The following is a 21,091-nucleotide window of genomic DNA, read 5'->3' as shown; positions in this document are numbered from 1 at the left end:
ACAGATTCTTGATTGGTAAGACCGCAAGGGTTATGGGAAGAAGGCAGGAGAAAGCGGTTAAGAGGGAAAGGTTGATCAACCATGATTGAATGGCAGCGTAGACTTGATGTGCAGAATAGCCTAATTTTGTTCCTATTGACTTATGAATTTGTGAAATGCATGTCCTTTACTCTATTTGTGAATAACTTACAAGAGAATTTCTCTCATTAGAGTCAGCTGCCCCTTGCAGATTCTCATGCAATTTTTTTAATGAAAAAAAAACACTTTTGAATGGTTTTTACTGGTGTGAACTTCAGAATCTGGCAGTACAGAATATAAAGCTGTCACATTTGATGCAAACCAGGTTACAAAGCAAACTTACCACTTGGATATGGCGTTTCACAAAGGGTGAGAAAGTCAACAATTGGATAGTCCATTTCAAGTACTGCAGTGCTTTTCCCGTGCATCACTGTCAAGCATGGTCTTCTACCTACAGTATCATAGGACAGTCCCCCTGAAAAAATGATGAAAGGCTCTCTGGAAACAATAAATATAAATATTAGTTGGAATTATGTAAATGTTTATGATCTGGTTATGCTATAGTAGGGTTAAAAAAATCACATTCCAAACTAACATTTCATTGCTATAAGCACGTCACGACTGCTGGAAGATCATCTTTCAAACCATACTATATAGAAATCAAATATAGAAATGACACTTGGAATATAACAATGTAATATCCCAAGGTCGACACAGAATGCTGGAGTAACTCAGCAGGCGAGGCAGCAGCTCTGGAGAGAAGGAATGGGTGACGTTTCGGGTTGAGACCCTTTTTCAGTCTGAGTTACTCCAGCATTTTGTCTACCTTCGAATTAAACTAGCATCTGCAGTTCTTTCCTACACAATGTAATATCCCATATATAAGATTAGCCTTTGATACAAAAAACGTTAAGTAAACAAACCCTCTAAATTATGTTCCAAAATATACTTATTGGCTTTCATGAGTGGCTGGAAGGAAACGGATGCTTTCCATTTTTTAGAAAGTGTAATTTAGCTGTAACTTATAAGTAAACAGAGTAATCTGTCATAAGAGAACAAATGCTAGTGTTCTTAAAACAAAGGTTCAATGTGCAACACATTCTGTGTTGGGGTAAGCCCAGTCAGACAGGCAGTTCAGAAGTCAGTGAAAATTTACTTCCTGGTCCATCCAGCATGCCATTCAACATCAAAAGGATCTGGTGACCGTATAAAGGACTACTAAAAGTGGAAGATATTTAAACAGTGTGCTTGATCAAATACAAGCCACCTCAGAAAAAGGAATATTTAAAATGAAAAGTTGAGAGGCATATATTGATATATTTAATACTCTTAGGTGTGAAATGAAACCATATCATTAGTTTGGAGTATTCTAGAGTGTGCATGGAAAAACTCAAAATAATAGCAGTCAACAGTTTCCACGCAGACTGGTTGAATCCATTAAATTTTTGTCCTCAAACACAAAGGATGTCTTAAATCCAAGTGAGAGTGGGGATGGAAGTAACAAGGAATTGCAGATGTTGGAATTACCAAAAAAACAAAATGTTGGAGTAACTCAGTGGGTCTGGCAGCATTTCTGGAGAACATGGATAGGTGACGTTTCGGGTCAGACTGAGGAAGCCTTTCCATGTTCTCCACAGATAACCATCCTGCTGAGTCACTCCAGTACAGTCTTTTTTGGGGAGTGGAAGTGGTGGGAAAAATGGAAGAAAGAAAACCCGAGGAAATCAGAGAGGGGAAAGGGGAAAGCAGCAGAAAGAAGTTAAAGACAAAGTTGTGGTAAGTGGAAATAGTTCTATTTTAAGTTATAAGTAGACAGAAACATAGAAAAATAGGTGCAAGAGTAGGCCATTCAGTTCTTTGAGGCAGCACCACCATTCAATATGATCATGGCTGATCATCTAAAATCAGTATCCCGTTCCTGCTTTCTCCCCATATCCCTTGATTCCTTTAGGCCTAAGAGTTAAATCTAACTCTCTCTTGAAAACATCCAGTGATTGGCCTCCACTAACTTCTATGGCAGAGAATTCCACAGATTCACAACTCTCTGGATGAAGATGTTTTTCCTCATCTCAGTCCTACATGGCCTACCCCTTGTTCTTAAACTGTGCCCCCTGGTTCTGGACTCCCCCAACATCGGAAACATTTTCTCTGCATCTAGCCTGGCTAATCCTTTAAGAATTTTATATGTTTCTATAAGATCCCCGCTCATTCTTGTAAATTCCAGTGAATACAAGCCCAGTTGACCCATTATTTCATCATATGTCAGTCCCGCCATCCCGGGAATTAACCTGGTAAACCTATACTGCACTCCCTCAATAGCAATAATGTCCTTCCTCAAATTTACGAAGGGGAAATCATGCTTGACTAATCTTCTGGAATTTTGTGAGGATGTAACTAGGAAAATTGACAGGGGAGAGCCAGTGGATGGAGTGTACCTTGACTTTCAGAAAGCCTTCGACAAGGTCCCACTTAGGAGATTAGTGGCCAAAATTAGAGCACATGGTATTGGGGGTAGGGTACTGACATGGATAGAAAATTGGTTGGCAGACAGAAAGCAAAGAGTGGGAATAAATGGGCCCCTTTCAGAATGGCAGACAGTGACTAGTGGGGTACCGCAAGGCTCGGTGCTGGGACCGCAGTTATTTACAATATATATTAATGACTTGGATGAAGGGATTAAAAGTACCATTAGCAAATTTGCAGATGATACAAAGCTGGGTGGCAGTGTGAACTGTGAGGAAGATGCTATGAGGTTGCAGGGTGACTTGGACAGGTTGTGTGAGTGGGCAGATGCATGGCAGATGCAGTTTAATGTGGATAAGTGTGAGGTTATCCACTTTGGTGGTAAGAATAGGAAGGCAGATTATTATCTGAATGGTGTCAAGTTAGGAAAAGGGGACGTTCAATGAGATCTGGGTGTCCTAGTGTATCAGTCACTGAAAGGAAGCTTGCAGGTACAGCAGGCAGTGAAGAAAGCCAATGGAATGTTGGCCTTCATAACAAGAGGAGTTGAGTATAGGAGCAAAGAGGTCCTTCTGCAGTTGTACAGGGCCCTAGTGAGACCGCACCTGGAGTACTGTGTGCAGTTTTGATCTCCAAATTTGAGGAAGGATATTCTTGCTATTGAGGGTGTGCAGCGTAGGTTTACTAGGTTAATTCCCGGAATGGAGGGACTGTCATATGTTGAAAGACTGGAGCGTCTAGGCTTGTATACACTGGCATTTAGAAGGATGAGAGGGGATCTTATCGAAACATATAAGATTATTAAGGGGTTGGACACGTTAGAGGCAGGAAACATGTCCCCAATGTTGGGGGAGTCCAGAACCAGGGGCCACAGTTTAAGAATAAGGGGTAGGCCATTTAGAATGGATACGAGGAAAAACTTTTTCAGTCAGAGAGTTGTAAATCTGTGGAATTCTCTGCCTCAGAAGGCAGTGGAGGCCAATTCTCTGAATGCATTCAAGAGAGAGCTAGATAGAGCTCTTAAGGATAGCGGAGTTAGGGGGTATGGGGAACTGATTGAGAATGATCAACTATGATCACATTGGATGGTAGTGCTGGCTCGAAGAGCCGAATGGCCTACTCCTGCACCTATTGTCTATTGTCTAATATAGCGAAACACAATGGGCTGCAATCATTATGCTAAGCAATAATCTGCTTTGCTGGAGAATGCATGTTAAACATTCAGGCCGATAAATTGTAGTTCTGTACAATAGAGTTGATGTCCTGATCAAGTGAATTTAATTTTTTTATTGCTTATTCTTAATTTTCAAAAAAAGTTAGCGAGTCTTAGCCACATCCCATCCCTTTCATTAAATGGTACACAACAGCACGAATTACCTCAGAGTTCACACTGCGCCAACACCCTAGAATTCAAAGAGCTTACAGCGATAACATGTTGGAGCAGAGTACTAAGTGCTGGCGTGTATTAGATTAGACTACATAAAATAATACTGATGATGTTGTCACAAGTTCCTCTACACTACTTACAAAGTCACTCCTCAAACAGACACCGCTAGAGTGCCATAAAGTTGTTTCCTTGGCCTTGTTTCCACTGTCCAATATTAAAGAGATTTAGTTCAGGATTGAGAACTTCATCAATCTATTCAAGGTGGGCAACTTAATGTCAAATTGCTCAAGATGTTCTGATACAATTTGTTATAACTCAGCATGTGACAATTTGTTTAATATCCAGTAAGCACCACCCCAACTGCTTCTGCTTTGTCACAATTCTTGCCAAGGTCACCACAAACTGAGAGAGTTTTACAGCCAAACATGCAGCCACGTACATTCAGACTTTTAACAAAACTTCATATCAGGAGGATATACTTGGCTACGAATCAGTGCTGTACAGATTCAGCAGATTATTGTTAGGGTGAAAATTAGACTGCATTGGAATTTTATAAAATGAGAACTTTTCATTGAGACATAGAGGCTTTTGAGGAGGATTGACATAGTAGATACTGCAAGGCAGATTCCTCCAGAGTGTATAAAACCAAGGTCCAGAAAATTAGGATAAGGGGTCAGCCATTTAGAACTAAAATAAGAGGAAATTTTATCCCAGGAGATTGTGAAACTTTGGAATTCACTGCCTTAGAAAGCTGTGAATGCTCAGTCATTGAATATATTTAGGGAAAATCCGACAAGAAATGAGGGGTTCAGGAGTCAAGCAGAAAAACGGAATGGAAGAAACTTGACCTTACTGAACGGCATTCCACTCAAGTGACCACATTGCCTACTCTTGTCTCTATTTTTTACATTCCTGTGTTAACACTGGCCATCTTGCGTAAATTATCCCCCAAAACCCTCAACATGGCCTTTCTGTCGTCTGTTTTGATGACCCCCCACTATCTCCTCCAGTCCATGTCACTAATTTCAACTTGCTCAGAAATATGTCAATACTAAATTGTTGGGATTAAATTTTTAGTATGCCCATCCATCTGGAATCACCATTCAGTCTGCTCATATCCATCTGTTGCAGTTACAGAAGGGTCAATCTTATTATCTCCCTCCCCCTCACCACCCCAAACATCTAAAATTGCAGTTATATGAACAAAGGGCCAGCAGGAACTCCTATAGCATGGTGAAGAGACCCCATGTTTCAAAATGTTTCTTTAATAGCCAGCAAAACCTCAACCCCAGCTATAAAAATTGTGTTAAATGACCTTCAAGGAATTGAAATATACATTTTGAAAGCAACATAAAACATGAATTATTAATGTTGAACTGAAGTAAAATAACTTTATAAACTTGTTCTTTCTTTATCCCTTTCCACAAAGCCCTGCATTCTCTATTGAAAGCAAAGGAGTCTTGGATCCTGCACCAGTTTTGACAGCTAACATATAAAAATCTGAAATAACCATTCAACCCATGAGTTGTGGTACATTATTGCATTTCTCTTCCATTAGCTTTCCATTATACATCTGATAATGATCATCTTTCGCATGGCAGAGAAGAGTCTCGATCTGCTGTCAGATGCACCTTTTGACAGTCTTATTTTTGACAAGCTCAGAGGACCACCTCTTTTCTATATTCTCAGATTTCTGATGGACAATAGTTTTTTTTCCACATACTTAAATCCCTAAAATTCCCAAATTATATTTTTCTACAGCCCGTTTTTTTAAAAATCCTAAAATTTTCTAGAGTTGGAACCTGATCAAAATTTAATAGAATTCTTTTGATTTTGAGAATTCATCATTAATAATGTGAAATGATACCCAAAACAAATTAACAAAAACTGATTGTGCACCAATGCAAAAGCAAAACAGGACAGATGCTGGAAATCTGGAAAAAAACCACAGTAAATATTCAAGACGATCAGGGAATACTTTTATAAAACCAAGACAGATTACATATCTCGGGTTAATAATTTTTATCAATTCTAATTAAAGGGCAATTAACAAAATTGCCCAACCTTTCACTCTCCATACATAGTGCATGCCTGATGAGTATTTCTTGCTTTTATTATTATTCATACAACAATTTGTTCCCAACCTTTTTCTTCATCACCATCCATAACTCAACTTTTTGATGATGAATCATTGCTGATAAAAGAGCTGTATATTTGTCCTCGCTAGATTTTAAAAATCCCAAAATCCTACACAAGACATTAAGCATGTGCTTAATTTAAATAACTTGCAATGTTTGCACAATTTGTAATGGTTTAGACACATTAGTCATCACACCCACAAATTACCACCAAACTGCTAATTCAATTTGAAGAATATGTTAATCATACTGGTTCCCAAGACCAATCCCACAAGGTGGCATTTACCATTCAACCATCAGCAACTTCAGCCAAACAGAATACTACCAAGAGGCATGTATGACTTTGCAATAGCATCAGAAAGAACACCCCAAAGTGTTGCAAATTTATTGCCAATTTCTTAGCAGTCAGAATTCGCATGCAAAATGTCATTTCAGGCACAGAGTCAATTACATCATCCATATAGACTAAAGAACCGCAGATGCTGTTTTACAAAAAAAGACACAGTGCTGGAGTAACACAGCAGGTCAGATAACATCTCTGGAGGACATCCATATGTTCATAGCACAAATAAGGAACACCAATCCACTAATCATATCCGAGTTTAAGCTAATCCTGCAACAATGAGGCACTTCTATTTAACTGTATATGAACCGTCCAAAATACTCTGACCTCCAATGCGGATACAGGCTAAATTGCACACCATCTTAAATTGATCTCTGGTTGATTAGATTTTATATTAAGATGACATTTAAGCTTTACACGCACCCCATGCTCTCTCCTTCTCTATGTAAAAGGATGGCAACGAGAAAAATGTGGGGCAAGTAGTTACTGGTCATTCAGACCAGTTCTGATCTCGAGTCCAGGACCTAAAACATTAACTGCTTCTCCTTCCATGGATGCTGCCTGCCCTCCTGATTGTTTGCAACATTTAATTACATTACAGATTTGCTGCATCTGCAGCTTTTTCCTTTATTTTAAGTTACTATTTGTCAGTTAACCGGTTTACACAAATGTAAACCGCAATGTAATATTTTGCATTAAACGCTGAAAAGTTTTGCCATGAATCTTTGGCAAGAGCATTTCCAAAGACTAGAAGCAATAGGCGTTTGGTGTCTTTGTTATTGTTGAATAGGTTGCTGACAAAACTCAGAAAATAGTCAGGGAAATAAATAGGAGATCTTTGTCATCTGCAATAACAACTCAAAGTATTGATAGAATGAAGAGCAATATTAACACATACCCAGATTTACATGTTCTATATTCCACTTTCAGGATGGGTTTGCAGGACTCTGGCTTCTTTCCATCCTTTGGCTGCTTTGCTGAAAGCAAAGTTTTAATTAAATGGAGAGTTGATTAGTTCAGTCTGCTCCCCAAAATTAACATGCACAAGGAAAACACATTGCTCAAGAACGTGCAGAACAAAATGTCATACAACAGTGTAATTAATGCAAAGGAGTACTTGGTAACTGTTCTTTGCTGAGAAATAATGTACTCCAAGAAGCTACCCATTTTTTTGTGCAAAAACCTCAAAGAACTATCTTTAAGCAGAGATTAGCAAATGGAAATTGAACGAATCTCATCTAATCCATCAGAAAAAAGGAATCAGCTCATTCCATTCATGTGCGTCTAGATAGCTAAATCCTTTTGAAGCCATCTGCCAAATAGCATGAATGCTTTTACAGGGCCAGGCCAACAGAACTGCAGTCAAGGAATTGACATATTCATAGAAGAGCAGAGGACAGGAACAGGCCCTTTGGCCCACGATATCTGCGCCGAACATTATGCCAAATTAAACTGATCTCTTCCGTCTACAGTTGATTCGCGTCTTTCCATTCCCTGCACATTCACGCGTCTCTCTAAAAGCTTGAAAAACATCACTATCTGCTTCCACCACTACCACCAATGGCAGCAAGTTCCAGGTACCCACTATTCTTTCTGTAAACAAGCTTACCCCATTGGATCCAAAAGCTATGCCTTCTAGTCTTTGGTATTTCCACCCTAGGAAAAAGGTTCTGACTGGCTACCCTAGAATTTTACATTACTTCTATCAGATCTCCCTACAGCTTTTGACACTGAAGAAAAAACAATCCACGTTTGTCCAAGCTTCCAAATAGCTAATACCCTCTAATCCAGGCAGCATCCTGGTAAACATCTTCTGCACCCGCTCTGAAGTCTCCAAATCCTTCCTGTAATGGAGCAACAAGAATTACATGCAAAACACCAAAAGTGGCCAAACCAAAGTTATATAAAGCTACAACATGACTTTCTGACTCTCACACTCAATGCCTGCCCAATGAAAACAAGCATATCATAAGCCTCCTTCACCACTCGAACGATTTGTGTTGCCACTTTCAGGGAGCTATGGATTTCCCCCCCAAGATCCATCCGTACATCAATGTTGTTAATGGCCTTGCCATAAACTCTGTACTTTCCTCTTACATGTAACCTTTCAAAACGCAACACCCCAAGCTCGGATTGATCATCATTTTCTATTTCTCTGCCCACGAGTGATTTATATCCCCCCTGTATCCTTTGACAGCCTTCCTCATTAAGCGCAATTCCACCAATTTTACTGTTGTCTGCAAACTTCACCAAGTCATTTTTTCAAAACAACTAATATTTAGGCTCTTGAAGAAAAAGAAATATACTCATCTAGATTACTATTTAGATAATCAAATGCTATGCAAAGTTACAGACACAATAAATTGGAAACTATTACAAGGCTGAGCATGAAAAAGCAAATAGCAGTTAATCAGTACAGTAACAGTAAAAAGTTAACCGATAACCAAGTTGAAGCGTCTCTGCCTTTGCAATAAGGACTGACTTTTAACCTTCATGGAGAATTTTTTTTTTTTTTTTTTGAGATAAATTTTTTATTGGAGATAGGTACATCTTTACAGTCATACATTTTTAAATTGATAATATTGTCAATTATTATTATATTGTCTCCAATACTTTTTGTCCCCTTTTTTTTTTAAAACTAGATAGAACTAACGAAATAGATGAAGTAAGGAGAATTTAAGGAAGGATTTCTTGAAACTGAAACTCCAGACAAAAACTCTGAATGAATCGAGTAACATACAACAGGCACTTACCGTGTGGTGTAATAATCTGTGCAGGTTTAATGGGAGATCTTACATTCCAGACAGTAAGGCTGCCATCTGAATGGCTACAAACAAATTGTTTTCCTTCATGATGCCAAGCCACGGAATGGATAGCCTGCTCAAAAGACATTTGTACTAGTACAATTTATTGCAATAGAATTAGTGTGGAAGAATCATGAGAATCACAACTAGCATTGAAAATGCAACAATAGTAACTAAATATGCAATGAATAATGCTGAACACCAATAATAAAACTGATGCTTAGGTTGCAACTTGGACGTCCAGCAGAGGAAAAGGCTGCAAAAAATGGTGAACACTGTCCAGTCCATCACCGGCACTGACCTCCCCATCATTGAAGGGATTTATCGGAGTCCCTGCCTCAAAAAGGCCGCCAGCATCATCAGAGACCCACACCATCCTGGCCACACATCCATTTTACCCCTGCCATCAGGAAGAAGGTACAGGAGCCTGAAAACTGTAACGTCCAGGTTCAGGAACAGCTTCTTCCCTACAGCCATCGGGCTATGAAACACTGCAACCTCAAAAAGCTCTGAGCTACAATAGACTATTCATATTATTATTGCACTACTATTATTTGTTTTTTGAGTATGTGTATATATATATATATATATAGTGTGTGTGTACTTGTGAGTATGTGTATATATACACACTGATTTTATTTTCTCTCTCGTTTATCATATTGTTTACAGTGTACTACGTTTACATATTCTGTTGTGCTGCAGCAATTAAGAATTTCATTGTTCTATCTGGGACATATGACAATAAAACACTCTTGATAAGACTAATTGAGCAGCATGTGACAGTTACTGACAGAAACACAATTGATATATGGGACCACACAACCCTAAAGAAGGGTCTTGAACTCAAAACATCACCAATCCATGATCTGCTGCCTGACCAGAGTTACTCCAGTGCTTTGTGCCTTTTTTTAATCATACAACATATACTGAAATCGACTTTAGATCATCTGCCCCAACATTACCTTACATGGCCATGGCTAGAATAGGAATTAACGAGTCCTTTTCAAGAGTAGGAATTAACTAGTCCTTTTCAGAATGGCAGGCAGTGACTAATGGGGTGCCGCAAGGCTCAGTGCTGGGACCCCAGCTACTTACAATATATATTAACGATTTAGACAAAGGAATTAAATGTAACATCACCAAGTTTGCGGATGACACAAAGCTGGGTGTCAGTGTGAGCTACGAGGAGGATGCTATGAGTCTACAGGGTAACTTGGATAGGTTGGGTGAATGGGCAGATGCAGTATAATGTGGATAAATATGAGGTTATCAACTTTGGTGGCAAGAACAAGGAGGCAGATTATTATCTGAATGGTAGGAATGGATGACGTTTCGGATTGAGACCCTTCTTCAGACTCTCTTCCGAAGAAGGGTCTCGACCCGAAACATCACCCATTCCTTCTCTCCAGAGATGCTGCTGGCCCGCTGAGTTACACCAGCTTTTTGTGTCTATCTTCGGTTTAAACCAGAATCTGCAGTTCCTTCTTACACATTATCTGAATGGTGTCAGATTATGAAAAGGGGAGGTGCAATAAGACCTTGGTGTCCTTGTACATCAGTCACTGAAAGTAAGCATGAAGGTGCAGCAGGTAGTGAAGAAAGCAATCACATGTTGGCCTTCATAGCAAGAGGATTTGAGTATAAGAGCAAGGAGGTCCTACTGCAGATGTACAGGGTCCTGGTGAGACCACACCTGGAGTATTGTGTGCCGTTTTGGTCTCCAAATTTGAGGATGTACATTCTTGCTATTGAGGGAGTGCAGCGTAGGTTCACCAGGCTAATTCCTGGGATGGCAGGAATGATATGATAAATGAATGGATCAACTGGGCTTATATTCTCTGGAATTTAGAAGGATGAGAGGGGATCTTATAGAAACATGTTGGGGGAGTCCAGAACCAGGGGTCACAGTTTAAGAATAAGGGGTAGGCCTTTTACGACTGAGATGAGGAAAAACTTTTTCACTCAGAGCGTTGTGAATCTGTGGAATTCTCTGCCACAGAAGGTAGTGGAGGTCAATTCACTGGATGTATTCAAGAGAGAGTTAGATACAGCTCTTATGGTTAACAGAATCAAGGGCTATGGGGAGAAAGCAGGAACGGGATACTGATTTTAAATGATCAGCCATGATCATATTGAATGACGGTGCTGGCCCAAAGGGCCGAATGGCCTACTCCTGCACCTATTTTCTATGTTTCTATGGCTAAGTGCAAACAGTGTGTTCAGTCTGTATACACTCCTGTCTTGGGATGTTTTGGTCTGTTAAAATGCAGCAGAGGCAAGTTATTGTGCACAAGGTGTCCGATAGAGTCTAGAACCAGAGAAACCTAAGGCACAGAAATAAATTATTCAACCCACTGCATCCATGCTGATCAAAATGTGGGTACTTGGAGTAGTCCTATCTGTCTGTACCATCTAGTTTACACTTCTTCACGTGCTCATTCAGGCACTTTATAAAATAAATGCAAAGTAGGGAGGTCCACCATCACTGTTGCTGAGAAACAAGTGTGAACTTTTAGCTTTGCAAAAAAAGAAAAAATATATATTATTTTAGGTGAATTTTCTTTCGAGTTTAATGGTCAGATTACAGGAACAGGTAGGTACCTGGTAGTTCCTGTGTATTTTTCTTTTTCATTTATCTAAGATCATTTCATATCATGTCTACAGTTAGAGGAGACCTTTTGGTCTTGTGAGCCTCTGCTTCTCGTGGATCATCAATAACAACTCTCCTGCCATTAATGCACACAAACAACCTGCTCATTGCTGAGATATAACATAGAAATATAGAAAATAGGTGCTTGAGTAGGCCATTCGACACTTTGAGCCAGCACAACTTTCTGGGTGAAAAAGTATTTCCTCATCTAAAGTCCTAAATGGCCTACCACCTTATTCTTAAACTGTGACCCCTGGTTCTGGACTCGCCCAACATCGGGACCATTTTTCCTGCATCTATCCTGTCCAATCCTCTAAGAATTTTATATGTTTCTATAAGATCCCCTCTCATCCTACTAAATTCCAGCGCATACATCCAGTCAACCCATTCTTTTATCGTATGTCAGTCCCGCCATCCCGGAAATTAACCTGGTGAACCTATACTGCACTCCCTCAATAGCAATAATGTCCTTCCTCAAATTAAGAGACCAAAATTGCACACAATACTCCAGGTGCGGTCTCACCAGGGCCCTGTACAACTGCAGTAAGACCTCCTTGCTCCTAAACTCAAATCCTCTTGCAATGATGGCCAACATGCCATTGGCTTTCTTCACTGCCTGCTGTACCTGCATGTTTACTTTCAATGACTGATGTACAAGCACACCAAGTCTCGTTGCACCTCCCGTTTCCCCAATTTGACATAATTCAGATAATAATCTGCCTTCCTGTTCTTGCCACCAAAGTGGATAACCTCACATTTATTTACATTATACTGCATCTGCCATGCTTCTGCCCACTCACCCAACCTATCCAAGTCATCCTGCAGCCTCATTGCATCCTCCTCGCAACTCACACTGCCACCCAGCTTTGTGTCATTCGTAAACTTAGAGATGTTACATTTAATTCCCTCATCTAAATCGTTGATATATATTGTAAACGACGGGGGTCCCAGCACCGAGCCTTGCGGCACCCCACTAGTCACTGCTTGCCATTCTGAAAATTCAAAATTTAACTCATGAAAACAGTTAATTCCTACTCTTTGCTTCCTGTCTGCCAACCAGTTCTCTATCCATGTCAATACCCTACCCCCAATACCATGTGCGCTAATTTTGCACAATAATCTCCTGTGGGACCTTGTCAAAGGCTTTTTGAAAGTCCAGATACACCACATCCACTGGCTCTCCCTTATCCATTCTACTTGTTACATCCTCAAAAAATTCCAAAAGATTAGTCAAGCATGATTTTCACTTCATAAATCCATGCTGACTTTGACCGATCACTGCTTTCCAAATGTGCTGCTATAACATCTTTAATAATTGACTCCAGCATCTTTCCCACTACCGATGTAAGGCTAACTGGTCTATAATTCCCTGTTTTCTCTCCCTCCTTTCTTAAAAATCTTGGCAATCCTAGAAGCAGATCAAAATGTATTACTTTAATAACAAACATGGACATAGGGCACACGTGCAATTCCCTCTATAAGAATTGCCTGGAAAAATTCTCACATTTATTTTTTTTAAATAACTGAAATTACTACATCATTACTACATCATTCAAACAAAACAAAAATCCCCAAACAGAAACTGAAATGCAAATTTTGGGCTGGTTTGAATGAAAAACAAAATGTACTCAATCTTCCATGGTAGACACCAATGTCTCCAACTAAACTAATAAAGATGCATAAAATATTTTGCTGTTGTCAATAAGTATACCGTAGCAGTGTACGTGAGAGACTGAAAATACTGTTTTTTGCCTTAAAATTGGTTGTAGGTTTCCTTAGTATAATGGCAACTTTACGACTTTTCCAATAACTTGTTTTCCAATTGCCATTACCACACAGGGAGTCAGAGTGATATTACGCAAACCCAACAGAACAGATCTTCCAGTCATTTTGTCCAGTTTCCTTCCTTGGCATCCATCCATCTGTGGGAGATGATGGTGTGGCTTGGCGTTGTCCTGCTTGGAGATCTTTCATCTGTGGTTACATGTCCTTGTGTGACTAACTAGGCCTATCCGTGACAGGCAGATCCTTCCACAGTTTCCACAGGTGAGGTCGTCTCTGGTTGTTGTTCTGTGGAGTCCGTGGCTGCCATCTTTGACCATATTGCGACGTTGGCGCCTATGCTCCAGGGTCTTGAACCACATATTGTCATGATGTTTCATGCCCGTCTGGAGGTCCTTCCTCCACCTGCCACGGTCTTCAGCAGCCGCTTCCCAGTTGTCAGTGTCTATATTGAAGCTCGTCATATCCCTTTTAATTGTGTCCTTAAAGCGGAGCTTTGGTCTTCCTCTTGGTCTCTGAGCATTGGCAACCTCCCCATAAAGCACGTCTTTGGGGATACGTCCATTGTCCATCCTGTGTATACATCCAAGCCAGCAGAGGCGCTTCTGCTTGAGGATAACAGGGATGCTAGGCATGTTGGTTTGAGAGAGGACAGATTCGTTGGTGATTTTGTCCTGCCATGGATGCGGCGAAGGCAGCGAAAATGGAAGTTATTCAGTTTCCGCTCTTGATGTTGATAGGTCGTCCAAGCTTCGCTACTGTAAAGTAACGTGCTCAATACGCAGGCTTTGTAGACAGTGGCCTTGGTTTTGGTTGTGAGTTTCCTGTTCTTCCATGCCCGTTTGGTTTGTCTCCCAAAGTAGGTTGCTGCCTTTCCTGTGCGTGAGTTGATTTCCTCATCCAAAGAGAGGCTATCAGTCACCGTGGATCCCAAGTAGGAGAATTTGTTGATGGATTCCAGTAAAGTGGAGTTTAGGCTGATTCGAGGGGGGGAGTGGAGTGCCCTGACCCATGACAACAGTCTTCTTAATGCTGATTGTCAGTCGATATTCATAGCAGGCATGAGACAACATGTTCATTAGCCTTTGAAGTCCGCCTTCTGTTGGGGCGATGAGTGCAGCATCATCAGCGTACAGGAGTTCTCTTAGGAGCACAGTTTCACCTTTGTCTTGGCCTTTAATCTTGCTAGATTGAAGAGTTTCCCATCACCTCTGGTGTGGAGACTCTTTCCGTGTCTGACGGGAAGGCAAAGGACAGAAGGGCTGATAGGAAGATGCTGAACAAAGTTGGGGCTAGGACACATCCTTGCTTCACTCCGCTTCTCATGGGGAAGCTTTCCGAGGTAGTGCCATCAAACTGCACTGTACCATGCATGTTTTCGTGAAAGGACTGGATGAGGCTTAGAAGGCGTGGTGGACACCCAAACTTCTCTTGCACCAGTTTCCAGTTTAATTAGTTGTTTATTGATGTAGTTGTACAAACAAAGAGATGAACATACCAGGCTACACCTATTTCACATACAAGTCGTAGCTGGCTGCTCTGTCCCTGATCTGGTCCCAGGTCTTTCCAGTCGATGGTCTGTCCTGGTATGTTCCCAGGTCTGGTAAGAACTGTATACTCTCCCTCCCTGTTTCTGTCTACTCCCAGTCCCTTATGCCCATATATATACACCACCCTGTACATCTAACAACCGCCCCCAAGTGTCCAAAATAATATGGCAAGATATATCTCGACAAAATGGGAAGTGATGGGGTGGACGGGATAATGGGAGAAGAGAAAAAAAAAATCTCAACAAATATAATATAATATGCCAACAGTAGCTAGCCTAAACATAAATGGCTCCTACACACCGGCCCCTAATTGCTTTACGTATATAACAAAACAATTACCAATAAACATTAAAAGGAGCTATAAAAACTTTACACATAATCAAAAAAAGGTATGTACTATATGTTGGCATCTAACCTATTTTAATGATTCTTCAATCTTTAGGGCCACCAGTTTTTGCTGTACTCAGGTCTCAGCTTCTTGGAACAGACATATCTTTGTTATTGGTCTTTCCAAGATGTTGCTCTTAGTCTGAAGTCGAACTGTGCGACAATACCTTGTGCATCTGGTATGGTCTCCAATATTCTGACCATTAGCCAGGAGCCTCGTGGTGCAGTGGAATCAGCCACCATGTCACTTGGAGTAAAGCTTCTTTTTGACCACCGTTGTCGTTCTTGGATTAGAGGCAAGTATTCTTGTGTCCATCTTTGCCAAAAGAGATCTGCCAGCTAATCTGCACCTGTCTCCATCTGTGCTAAATGTATAAGTCTTCCTTTACAAAGAGACTAGGTGGTAGTATTTGCTTGGTTTTCAACTAAATAAGATAGTTTGGTGTGAGTACTTCCAGGTCCATTGGATCATCAGAACTCTTGTTAATGGGTCGATCATTTAAGATTGCTTTGACTTCACAAATTACAGTTTGCAATCCTTCATCATCCAGAACTTGTTGGCTAAGAAGAGAGCGAAGCACATTTCGAACCATGCGGATTAATCGTTCTCAAACACCACCGGGATGGGATCCTGCTGGAGGGTTAAAGTACCACCTTATCCCTCGCTGAAGCATAGCACTCCGGATCTTGTCCTGATTCAAGCCATTTAGTGCCTCTCTCAATTCTCTTTCCTCTCCGATAAAATTTGTGCCATTGTCAGATCACATGGATGAAACTTGACCTCGTCGACAAATAAATCTTCGTAATGCATGGATGCAGGAGTCTGTGTCAAGTGTAGATGTAACTTCAAGATGTGCTGCCCTGCTTGCCATGCAGGTGAAGATTACACCATACCTTTTAACAAGACTTTGTCCTCTTTTAATCTCTATAGGACCGAAGTAGTCTATTCCTACATCTGTAAATGGAAGCTTGTCTGGTAGAATTCTCTCTAGGGGCAGATCTGCCATCTTTTATTCTCCAACTCTTCCCTGCTGTTGTTTACACACAACATAGTCTGTTATGATCTTTCTTGCAGCAGAGTTAGCTTTGATAACCCAGTACCTTTTACGGAGGCGAGAGAGCATATGATTTCTTCCTCCATGTCCGAGCTGTTCATGGATATTTCCTAACAGTCGTGTTGATATGTAAAGGTCCTTTGAGAGAATAATAGGATGTTTGGCCTCTTCAGGTATCGCTAGTCTATTCAGGTGACCACCTACTCTCAGAAGTCTATCATCTAGCATCATTCCATTTTGTACAAATGACTGCTTCTTTTGACACCATTTCTACCAGTTTCTAGTACTGATAGTTCTTCTTTGAAAGTTTGTCTTTGACTGCGTTTTCTGCTTGGAAAAGATCTTCAGGACATAAACATTGTCAGCGGAGTGTTGCTTTAAAGACTTGCATCTCCTTTTCAACCTTTTCCCTTCATTTGCCAGGATCTTTTTCAAAGGTACTCACAGCAATCTGAATCTCCTTTCAACTGATATCATGCGATTCTTAATGTCACTTCTTTGTTCTCAATTCTCCATTACAGTAGCCGTTTTCCAATACAGATTATCACATATAGCTTCTCCAATAAAGCTTAATGCTGTCCGTACTCACTTTCCCTGCGCATTGGCTTTTGAGGTTTTCAATCTCCGTGTCAAATTAGCGCTGGTGGCGACCTTGTCCAGTCTGTGGGATTTGGCGTCAGCCTTGTGAAATAAAACGATCCTTGTTCTGTCCAGTTGATTCACATGCCCCAGTCTCACTCATAGAGCCAGTTCTTACTTAAAATATAATGGCAACTTTCCGACTTTTCCAATGATGTTTTCCAATTGCCATTACTACACAGGGAGTCGGAGTGATCTTACACAAACCGAACAGAAGAGGTCTTCCAGTCGTTTTTTCCAGTTTAATTAGTTGTTTATTGAAGTAGTTGTACAAACAAGGAGATGAACATACCAGGCTAAACTTATTTCGCATACGAGTCGTAGCTGGCTGTTCTATCCCTGGTCTGGTCCCAGGTCTCAGCTCTTTCCAGTCGAGGGTCTGTCCAGGTCTGGTAAGAACTGTATACTCTTCCTCCCTGTATCTAGCTAGTCCCAATCCCTTACGCCCATATATATACATCACCCTGTACATTTAACGACTGGCCCCAAGTGTCCAAAATAATACGGCAAGATATACAGTGCACTCAGAAAGTATTCAGACCCCTTCACTTTTTCCACATTTTGCTACATTACAGCCTTATTTAAAAATGGATTAAATTCATTTTTTTTATCATCAATCGACATACAATACCCCATTTTTTAAAACCATCAATCGACATACATACAATACGAAAACAGGTGTTTAGAAATTTTTGCAAAGTAGTTAAAAAGAAATAACTGAAATATCAAATTTACATAAGTATTCAGACCCTATACTCAGTACTTTGATGAGGCACCTTTGGCAGTGATTACAGCCTCAAGTCTTCTTGGGTATGACGCTACAAGCTTGGCACACCTGTATTTGGGTAATTTCTCCCATTCTTATCTGCAGATCCTCTCAAACTCTGTCAGGTTGGATGGGGAGCGTCGATGCAGTTATTTTCAGCTCCCTCTGGAGATGTTTGATCGGGTTCAAGTCCAGGCTCTGGCTGGGCCACTCAAGGACATTCACAGACTTGTCACGAAGACACTCCTGCGTTGCCTTGGCTGTGTGCTTAGGATCATTGTCCTGTTGGAATGTGAACCTCCACCCCAGTCTGAGGTCCAGAACGCTCTGGAGCAAGTTTTCATCAAGGATCTCTCTGTACTTTGCTCCGTTCATCTTTCCCTCGATCCTGACTAGTCTCCCAGTTCCTGCTGCTGAAAAACACCCCCACAGCAAGATGATGCCACTACCATCTTTCACTGTAGGTATGGTATTGACCAGGTGATGAGCTGTGCCGCTTGGCATTCAGGCCAAAGAGTTCAATCTTGGTTTCATCAGACCAGAGAATCTTGTTTCTCATGGTCTGAGAGTCCTTTAGGTGCCTTTTGGCAAACTCCAAGCGGGCTGTCATGTGCCTTTTACTGAGGAGTGGCTTCCGTCTGGCCACTCTACCATAAAGGCCTGATTGGTGGAGTGCTGCAGATATAGTTGTCCTTCTGGAAAGTTCTCCCATCTTCACAGAGGAACCCTGGAGCTCTGTCAGAGTGACCATCGGGTTCTTGGTCACCTCCCTGACCAAGGCCCTTCTCCCCCGATTGTTCAGTTTGGCTGGGCGGCCAGCTCTATGAAGAGTCCTGGTGGTTCCAAAGTTTTTCCATTTAAGAATGACGGAGGCCACTGTGCTCTTCGGGACTTGCAATGCTGCAGAAATTGTTTTATACCCTTCCCCAGATCTGTGTCTCGACACAATCCTGTTTCGGAGGTCTACGGACAATTCCTTCGACTTCATGGCTTGGTTTTTGCTCTGACATGCACTGTCAACAGTGGCTCCTTATATAGACACGTGTGTGCTTTTCCAAATCATGTCCAATCAATTTAATTTACCACTGGTGGACTCCAATCAAGTTGTAGAAACAAGGATAATCAATGGAAACAGGATGAACATAAGCTCAATTTTGAGTGTCATAGCAAAGGGTCTGAATACTTATGTAAATGTGATATTTCAGTTATTTCTTTTAAATTACTTTGTAAAAAATTCTAAACACCTGTTTTCACTTTTTTAAATATGGGGTATTGTGTGTAGATTGATGATAAAAAAAAGAATGTAATCTATTTTGAAATAAGGCTGTAACGTAGTAAAATGTGGAACAAGTGAAGGGGTCTGAATACTTTCAGAATTTTAAAAATATAACACCAATTTCAATGAAACCTCTTCCATTAGCACAAAGGGACGACGGTGAGTAAGGTGGGCCTAAAATTGCCACGCTATCGTGTACCGTTTTGGCTGTAGTACAGGAACAAACAAACAAAAGAGTTTTAGTATATAGATAAATAAATGTTAGAATACATGTTAGCCATTTAAAGCCTGGAACCTGACCATAGCACAATGTATCAGGTTTGGGTCAGAAGATTTTACAGGTACTTGCAATGATAGACACAAAAATCTGAGGCAAATCAGCAGGTCATACAGCATCTCTGGAGAAAAGGAATAGGTGACGTTTCGGGTCGAGACCCTTCTTCAGACCGTTTGGGTCATATTCAGATTGAACGTGGTTGGGTCAGGTCTTAGTTTTAAATCCAAATAGGTCATTTTACCCCATAGCGAGGACTTGGAGAAAGAGACTGGATCAAAGCAAATACTTTCAAAAATATATTGCACTGGGTTCGCATAATGGTGAAATGTGTGACAAAATTGCTAATGGAAACGAAATAGGAAAGCCCTATTAAAATGCTGAAAACTGTCCCAGGGAAAACTTAAAAGATGTTTAATAAATACCATTGAAAAGAGTTAGAAACCTTACAGGTGCCAGGACTTGCTGATTTTTAATGGAAATTCTGGACACGAGCAATCACCTTCCAAAATCCATTTGATCTCTGTACATGAAACAACAACCAGTATGCCCAATAGCATTGCTGCATTTCTAGCTTGGACTAAGTCTATCTCAATTTTAATTAAAACATTTTAAACCATGCTGACTTGTCCAAGTAGTTCAAAAGGTGAATAGGTTAGCAACATCCTATGGCCTGAAAAAGTTAATTTCTCTTACAACGGAAGATGTGATATCTTTTGATTTTTTTCTCTGTCACTCATTAAAGGACTTGTATTTCAGGGACTCAACATGGTTACTGCATCTTTTTTCAACCTTCTCTGAATTTTTCAACAATGCTGAAACAAAGCCAAGTTGAAGTTTGAAGAAAGGATTGTAATTGTGGGCATCACACTTTCAATAGGTTTGAACTATGGAGTGGCGATTCAAAATTTCTGCTGTCACGGTAAACTTTGTGCTCTCAGGCGAAGAAGCGGTGACAACAGAATATATCTGTGCACTTGTCTGAGAGGACAATACATGTAAACTGCTGTCAGGATCAAAGAAATGGTAAATTAGATAGACCATTTGCAGAGGTTGTCAAATAGACAGAGACAAGTATAGTTTTCTGACTTACTCATGTGGAGGAAATTTAAACTCCTTACAAATACTAAACAAGACAACAAGGAAAATTACAATGCTGTTCATCAGTTATTCAATTCATGTGATTACATTCACATTCTGTCACAAGCAAAAGTTTACCTCATCATAGCTGTATCTGTACTCTCCTTTCTTTGATTTGAGGTCCCATAACACCAATGTTCCAGATTCAAAACCAATTAAAAGCTGCAGAGACAGAAAGAAAGGTCACCAGATTAATCAACTCAAAACAAATAACAGCCCACCTCCAGTTTCCCATCGTCAAATCCATAATCACCAAAGTAGGTGGTATTGTAGATAGTGAAGATGGTTGTCAAAAATTGCAGTAGGATCTTGATCAATTGGGCAGTTAGGCTGAGGAATAGTTAATGGAATTTAGTATAGAGAAATGTACTTTTGCATTTTTGGAAGACTAACAGGGACAGGACCTTCACCGTGAATGT

At 40.5% G+C, this 21,091-nt stretch overlaps 1 protein-coding gene across 2 annotated transcripts in view; it reads right to left on the bottom strand.

Annotated features, from left to right (window-relative positions):
* The window catches only part of stxbp5a (syntaxin binding protein 5a (tomosyn)), a 188,598-nt gene that overhangs the window by 93,639 nt on the left and 73,868 nt on the right, over nt 1-21,091 (bottom strand). For both annotated transcript variants that reach the window (XM_078405529.1, XM_078405530.1), the window contains exons 7-10: nt 20,751-20,834; nt 9,103-9,226; nt 7,248-7,326; nt 362-516 (exon numbers count right to left, since the gene is read on the bottom strand). In XM_078405529.1, coding sequence (XP_078261655.1) covers nt 362-516; nt 7,248-7,326; nt 9,103-9,226; nt 20,751-20,834 — 442 coding nt within the window. The remainder of the gene's footprint in view (nt 1-361; nt 517-7,247; nt 7,327-9,102; nt 9,227-20,750; nt 20,835-21,091) is intronic.

Source organism: Rhinoraja longicauda, chromosome 9 (assembly GCF_053455715.1).
Source record: "Rhinoraja longicauda isolate Sanriku21f chromosome 9, sRhiLon1.1, whole genome shotgun sequence".
Classification (NCBI taxonomy): Eukaryota; Metazoa; Chordata; class Chondrichthyes; order Rajiformes; family Arhynchobatidae; genus Rhinoraja; species Rhinoraja longicauda.
The sequence above is the reverse complement of the archived record's forward strand: the minus strand, read 5'-3'. Positions and strand labels throughout refer to the sequence as shown.